General features: G+C 39.3%; 1 protein-coding gene across 1 annotated transcript; it reads left to right on the top strand.

Annotated features, from left to right (window-relative positions):
- Nucleotides 1–3,850: 3,850 nt before the first annotated feature.
- LOC141627467 (uncharacterized) lies at nucleotides 3,851–6,716 on the top strand. The gene is made up of 2 exons (XM_074440730.1): nucleotides 3,851–4,151; nucleotides 5,649–6,716. Exon 2 carries the CDS (start codon nucleotides 5,802–5,804, stop codon nucleotides 6,333–6,335), a length of 534 nt encoding a protein of 177 aa, XP_074296831.1. The 5' UTR covers nucleotides 3,851–4,151; nucleotides 5,649–5,801; the 3' UTR covers nucleotides 6,336–6,716.
- Nucleotides 6,717–8,092: the final 1,376 nt, after the last annotated feature.

The raw sequence follows: 8,092 nt of genomic DNA, 5'->3' as shown, positions 1-8,092 counted from the left end.
TTCTCCTCTGCTTGCGTGCCTGTCGCACCTGACATAGCAGCTCCCTGTACTCCCTCATTCTCTTCTCTGTTAATGTCATCATTTCCTGCACCTGTTTCTGTTTCCTGTCCCTCTTCCTCACCTGTCTCGTTAATTTCCGATTCATCACTCCCCCTTACAACGTGATCTAGGTCGAGTTCGCTGTTGTAATTGGTATTTAATTGATTGGTTTTTGTATTTGTGTTGAGTTCAAGTTGTGATGAAGGTTCAGTCGTGGAAACAGAATAGGGATATATATTTTCATAAAATATGACATCTCGTGAAACAAATACCCGTCTTTCTCGCAAATCATAAACTTTCCACCCTTTTTTGCTATGAGGATACCTAATAAAAATACATTGTGTACCTCTTTCACTAAATTTATCTCGGGTTCGATCTTTATTATGAGCATAGCACAAACATCCTAAAACTCTTAAATTATCGAGTTTGGGTTGCTTGTGGTATAACAACTCGTATGGGTTTTTCCATTAAGCAAAGGTGTGGGTGTTCGGTTTATTAAATAAGCAGCAGCCATTATGCATTCTCCCCAAAAATGTAAAGGCAAATTTCCTTATAAACGTAGTGCCCTTGCTTTCTCAATTATGTGTCGATGTTTTCGCTCAACCCTACCATTCTGTTGGGATGTCCCTACATTACTTGTCCGAAACAATATTCCATTTTCTTCGTAATAAGCTTGCATCGGTCCGGACAACAACTCCGACCCATTGTCACTTTGTATTATTTTGACACTTTTTTCGAATTGATTCTTAACCATTTGACAAAAAACTTTCATGTAGTCTCCTGCCTCACTTTTATCTTTCATCAAATACACCCATACTCCCCGATTATGGTCATCGACTATAGTGAGAAAATAATGTGCACGGGTCAAGCTAGGTACTTTGTACGGTCCCAAAAGATCACAGTGTATAAGGCCAAATAAAACATCACACTTACTATCATTGGATTTAAAAGGAGTCCGGGATTGTTTTGCCTGACAACAAGAATCACACAAATTATCCAAATTCCAAACTAAATTTCGTCCAACCAAATTTGAAAAACGAGAAAAAACATTCTTTGAAGGATGTCCTACCCTTTTGTGCCACAGCCTGCTCTCCTTATCAACCGTCATTTGCCTTACGATTTCATCTTTTTCCGGCTGAAAGTAATATACCCCTCTTCTATGCTCACCTCGTCCAATCATCATCTTCGTAGTCTGGTCCTGCATTTCACAATGATCCAGATAAAAGGTTATTAAACAATTGTTCTCATGAATTAGTTGTTGGACAGAAATAAGGTTACATGTAAGGGAGGGTACAAATAACACGTCTTTCAAGACAAAATTTTTGCTTAGACGAACTTCTCAATGGGTCGTGGCTTCAACACGTCTACCGTCAGGTAGACTGACAGTTGAAAATTCCTCCTCCCATACGTTTTCCAAGCATTCTCGCTTTTCCGTCACGTGATGTGATGCTCCACTGTCAATTAACCACTCAAGATTTACAGTTAATTGCATACCTTGAATTTTATCGTTTCCATCAGGACTAGTATTCAACAGTGTCTTCAATCTGTCTATTTCTTCTGCAGTGAATGGGATATTCATCTTCCCTTGATCCTCTGTTTTGCCAGTCCCTGTTATTGCGTTCGCCCGATGGTGTCCACGGCCCCTTCCTCGGCCACAGTTTCCGCCTCCTCGACCTCTTCGACCACGGCCGCGCTCTCGTGCTTTCACCTCTTCATACCCATGTTTGTCATAATAATTTTCTTCTGTATGGTAATATTTCAAACAGTGAGTACATCGTGGTGGTGGTGGTCGATCGGACTCTTCCTCATCGTCTCTTGGATATTTTCCTCGATCTTTTCCATTAATTTTAATGGCCATCGCAGCATTATTGCGCTCTTCCTTCACTTGGGTGAGGGAGTTATGGCGCTCTTCCCTGAGTACCAATGCATAAACCCAATTTAATGGAGCAATCGGATCTTCCATGAGCAAATTGGTTCTGATTTGGCCATATAATTTCGCATCTAGCCCCATTAGAAATTGGTGCACTTTTTCTTCTTCTTTCTCCTTTGCTATGGAAACACGCCTTAAATACGATCTTTTATCTTACTGTATTTTGCTAATTCATCCCAAATAGTTTTAAGCCTGGTATAGTACTCGACTATAGTCTCCTTCCCTTGCTTGCATTCATTCAACTCGCTCTTAAGTTGATGGACTCTCGGAGCGTTCCCATCCGAATATCGTCCTTGTAACTCCTCCCAGATTTCTTCTATTGACTGAGTAAACATGATACTCGGATGTAATTTCGGGTCTATTACGTTCCGAAGCCATGCTCGTAACATCGCGTTGCATTGACGCCATGCTACCAACTCAAGATCATCGCTATCTCCACTGCTCGTTGGTTTCTTTACCGTCCTCTCAATAAAACCTAGTTTATTCTTTGCATCCAATCCATTTTTTACTGCATCTGCCCACATATCATAGTTTGTGCCGTCAAAAATTATTTGTGTGACGTTCAAACTAGGGCTATCGGATGGATGAAGATACAATGGAGACGACATGGGAATTGTCTTTGGACCGCTCCCTCCTCCTTTCAATTTATCACCACTCATGATTTTGTTTGATTTTTGTGAAAAAAATAATTTGGATCTTTTAGGCTCGAGATACCATGTGAAAATTTATAAGATGAAGAAAGGTGATGTTTCTCATTGATAATAAACGTAATACAAGCCAATGCATATATACAACACATAAGGATCTCCTACTTATCTTCATTCCTAATTCTACTCCTATTCATTAGCAACTAATCTTTTCTATCCATAACAGAAAGATTACATATCACACAATATATACATATGCTAATAATATTAAGGAATATCCTTAATATTATTCTTTACAACATTCAACAAGCCACAAATTTCTAACCAAATCCATTAATAATGGGAACTTGGAGCACTGAAAGAGATGCACAAACCAGGCAAGAAAACGAATTTTGAAGGTAAAGAAATTTAACCCAAATTAGAGAGGACCTTACAAATAAGTAAACCAAAACCCATTAAGGGGGTGTTTGGTTCACACAAGAAAGGTATGAGGTATGGGTTTGGAATGAGCCAAACCCATACCAAGTGTTTGTTTGGTAAATTTGGGGGTTTCATACCCATACCTCAAACCCATGAGGTATAGGTTTCTCATAGCCAAGGAGGGGGGAGGGTATGACTCGTATTAGATTGATACCCATGGGTATCAAACTAAAATGAACAAAAATATGAAAAAACAAATTATAGCATATTATAAATTCAATTTTTTATATACTTATTTGATTAAATAATCATTTTCATGATTTTATAATATTGAAAATTATTATTTACGATATTTTAATTTACGCATTTTAACCTTAATTGATGTTCAAACCCATACCACTTAAAAATGAAACAAAAACAAGGTATGAGGAATCAAGTTCCAAACCCATACCACCCGGGTATGATTCCTGATTCCAAACTCATACCCGTGCACGAAACAAACACCCCCTAAAGATCAAAGCTTAACCCTTGAATGGGTTAGAAGATAAAATTAAAGAACACAGATGAATTGAACTTGTTACTCAAACCTTTCAAAATAAAACCAGAGAAAGGGATCGGACAAACCGACATAAAGAAAGGGGGAAACGAACCGACTTGTTCATAACAAGGCAGCCGAAGATCAGAGGTAAAGAGGTCCGATTACGGACCGAACACCGTAGCAGTGCTAAGAAGACTCGGCTACGAGCACAAATGAAAAAAAGAGGTTGAAGGGGAAAGGTGGCTAAAAAAAATGGAACTAGAACGGAATCAAACCATGGTCGAGCATTTGAGGCCGCTGAAGATCAGCCGAAGGACGGCCCCATCTCCGGCGGCGCCGGAGGGGAGTAGGGAAGGTCAAGGAGGATGGCGGTGGTAGTAGATCAAAGTTTACTTAAGAGTGGAGGAAAGGAAGAGAGAAGGGAGAGAGTTTTAGAGAGGTTTGGCGCACTCAAAATATCAGAAAATCCAATGCTAGAAAGAGAAAAAGAGTGGAAGCTAGAGAGAGAAAGCACAAGTTGCTCTAACATAGCGGGAGAAGACGATCAACAGATTCAACGCTACTCGATTCTCGAGAGGTTGAATTCGTGCTCTATATTTACATCTTTTAACGCTTAATTTGACATAATCGTTGATCTAAATTAATGAAAATCAACATTAACGCTTAATTTGACGGAATCGTTGCTCTAAATTTGATGCAATTATTGTTCAAAAATGATTAAAAACAACACTTTTTAATGTATTTGAAGTTACGTTTCTCCTACTGTTACTTGAAAGTCCTAATTAGGATACATAACTGAAAAAGTAATGCTGATGTACTGTCGTACTGTCACTGATGATTTATGAAGTTACATTTCAGCTACTGTTGCTTGAAAATGATGATTTATGTTAGTTGATGATAATATATGCATATCTGATGATTAAGAGAGAGTTAATGCTGATTTTTAAGACCTAATTGACTTTTGGTTGAATTATCGAAATTGAGATGGATTTCGCCCTCTTTCTCCATGTTACTAGTACGCTGCTGAAGAATACGGAGTACTCCGTATTATACTAGTTATTTAACTAGTTTTAGTTGAAGATTTGTATAATTGATGATGTGTTCATCAGTTTAGTTTAGCTAATTGACTAGTTTAAATCTAGTTTATGAAGGTAATTAACTAATTGCTAGTTTAGTTGATGAAGTACACGTTGTTTGGAGTTTGTTTGGTGGTGATTATCAATTTATCATGCATTTGCGTGCTAATTGACATTATGTGAAAGAAGTTGATTGACTAATCTTGCTCTTTCGTAGACGTTTGAATGTTTGAAATCGACGTGTCAATCTTTCTCCGTATTCAATTAAGCTCTAAGATGTTGCTCAAGTAAACTAGTTGATCAGAAATGTATTTATTTCTGCTGATACATTAGAACTATGTGATGCATCATGCATCAGCTGACTAGTTTAGTTAATCAACTAGTTTTGTATATTAAGCAACTTCACAAATATCCATTTTCGTGTTTGTTCAGAAATAAGCTTTCAGCAGAATACAAATAAGCAACTTCACATAATTGGACCTTTCCTCTTATCTGATAATTTGCACTAGCACACTAGAGTCCAACTGAATGGCCAATATACTGAAATAACTTGATTTTACTATGACCAAGCCAAGCCTTAATGCCATTAGCTCCGCTCTAGCGAGTAGCGACAGAAAAACCTTTTGAATCCCCAAGGATACCCTGTGCTTGCCTGCGCTGGGCCTCTGGATACCCCTGGATTCCTGATTCACATTAGGGACATACCACCTTGATATTATTGTAATTTCATTTGTGCTTTGCATATGTTCGTCACAGGATCTACAATCTTTCTCTATGGCTTCTTTCAGCTATGATATTCTCTTGGGAGTTAAAAAGCGTAACTAACCATGGAACGATCCAGTAGTTTCTCTGTTAAAAAATTTCTCTCCTAATTTAATTGATGCTATGCATTATGCACATTTGATATCTAGGAGACATTTTAATGGACTAGTTTGGTTCTGTAAGATTTATTTCCATATCAGAGCTAATGGACCAAGTTGATGTTTCTGTTCAATCAGTAATGACAGGAAGGCTGAGGAGAAATATTACGCAACACTACTGAACAACACAATCATGTTGCCTCGAGAGTTGCTTCTGAAGGAGATGAATAGTAGCATTGAAGGTTATGAAGTGACTGTGTCTCACTACACCTCCTCTGAGATCTTGATGATATGAAGAGTGATCGTATTGTGGATGTGAACTTGGAGGGCCTGATAACTGAAGCTGGCAGTCTGAAACAGAGATTGAAGAAGAAATCTGATCATGGATTCCGTGTCCCCAAGAAACCTCTGGTTCAACGTCTAATTCCTTATATCTTCAACAGCACTAAAGCCTACAGGATTGTTGCAACCAGGAAGTGGAAACTCTCTGCAGCTAAAATTTGCCGAAGGCTATACATCATTGCAATCGGGTTCAAGTACATGATCAAAATAAGCTCCCCAATTCTCCTTAAGCGTGCTGCACAACTGACCAATATTGCAGTCGACGATGAAGAGGACTACAGGCTTGCCGTGGAAGCCAAGAATGCAGGTTTTACAGGAACCCTCGTACTCACCAACCAGCTGAGCATGTCTCAATCAGAAGAGAGAGAAGAAGATGCGGTTGCTAAGGGCTTCAAGATCCATGTTATGTACACACTCGCAGAAAGGAGGAAGGCGAAAGAAGATGCTGCTCCTGGCTCCCAAGAGAAGAAAGCAAAAGCCTGATTCACTGCTACATCATTTGCTCAAGTTGAAATTCTTCTTTGTCATATGATGTTCCACTCTCCCATACTACAGTAGACCACTAGACAAGTCTCTAACAGTAATCGTATGTGCAGGTAATAATAGGCTAATAGTCAATGTTTTGTATAATTGCTGAATACGGATAGTGCAAACTGCATAGTGTGCTTGTGTACATGTATGTCATGTCGCCCCAGACGTGTCTCCATTTTGGCATGTGTACGTACATCAAAAACTTTGTAGGCTCGGACTTGGTGTTTGTTAGCTAAAGCTGTTTGTAATTGAATGTTGCGTTTTAGCATGTCAGGTTCAGCCCGGGATTTATGCTCATGGCCTATCTGCTATGAATGTATTGACATGTGTGACAACGTATGTGTTACATTGTCACTAGCTATTATGAGCAGCAGGTTTTGCTTCGTGGTGCTAACTCATTTGTATATCCTAATACCTGCAATTATTCTTGAATTCTCGTCTTATACTCCGTATGATAGTAATCAAGTAAATTGCGTTACTCTTACTCTGTTAGAAATATCGGAAACGAGTGCATCTTCAGGTGTAATATTTACATTGTCTTTGACATATGGCTGCCGCTACTATTCGGTGGTCCTGCAGTCCTGCTGCTACTAATTCCTACTAGTGTTGTTTGTTAGTCATGGTCAATGAACCTTTGTCGCGTGAATGGTTCATGGTTGGGGTTCGGGTTTGGGCTGGTAAACCTTAGTACGGTGTACCGTGTACGTTGGGCATGTTTCTCGTGGAAAGGCTCGTCTTGGCTGGTGCTTATGAACATGCTAGTGTACTAGTCTTGGTCGTCTTGTATTGCTAGTGGATTTGTTATGGTAATTGGTAAGTGGCTATTCCTTTTAAATATTCCCTTAAAATTGGTTAAATCCCTAACCTTTAAAAAGAGAGAAGTTGCCGGCACTGTAACGATGAATAGTGACAACTAAGCACCCTCCTCAGCCGTTGATTTGCCCCTTTTGATCACAGCCCTCCATTCCTCTTTTACTTCTTAACCACTCCTTTACGACATACCACTCTCATCCATTCATTCCCAGCTCACTGCTCCTCACTCCTCAATAACTCATCGATGCCTCTAACCCTTGATGGTAACAACTCTAGCAAGGAGATCTCCCCATCGATGATCTCCCCAGAGGTATTTGCTTCTTCTAATCTTATTCTTATTATGAGATGTGCGCTGCTTTTTTGTTGTTGTTTCGATTTGATGTCGTCATTGTTAGGGTATCATAATGTTTTTGATTGTTGGCAAATAGTTTATTTTGGTCCTGTATGCGATTTGGTTTCGTATTTGGATCATAGACCACGGCTTCAGTTGATTTGGCTTCCTCCGAAAGGTTATTAGCGGTTACAGCAACGGCTTTGTTGATATTTTTATGATGCTTACTGTGATTTCGGATTTATGTAATTGTGGTAATCGTTGGAAATTTTCAGGGTCCCGACTTTAGTGGGCCGATTTTCAAGCTGCCTCTCCTTGAAGGTGCTTTGCGATTGCCGTCATTGTTTTTGTGTAACTGCTTTCTGACCAATTAATGTTTATTATTATCCAGGTCTCTCATTCCTGTGGCTGTTATTTCCAAAAACAGGGATTATGGCCGTGGTCCCGCGGTTAGAGCTAGATACAAATTCCCCTAAAAGACTGGCGAAGGGTACTAGCATTGTGATTTCCTACTTCCTGGGGTTGGAGTTGTATCCGTAGACCTGGACTGGAGTTGCTTTTGATA

The sequence above is a fragment of the Silene latifolia genome, chromosome Y, assembly GCF_048544455.1.
Source record: "Silene latifolia isolate original U9 population chromosome Y, ASM4854445v1, whole genome shotgun sequence".
Lineage (NCBI taxonomy): Eukaryota > Viridiplantae > Streptophyta > Magnoliopsida > Caryophyllales > Caryophyllaceae > Silene > Silene latifolia.
This window is presented reverse-complemented; position numbering and strand designations above follow the sequence as displayed.

Bases quoted from the DNA above. Each gene is read 5' to 3' on its own strand.
- LOC141627467 (XM_074440730.1), top strand. From the start codon at position 5,802: ATGAAGAGTGATCGTATTGTGGATGTGAACTTGGAGGGCCTGATAACT.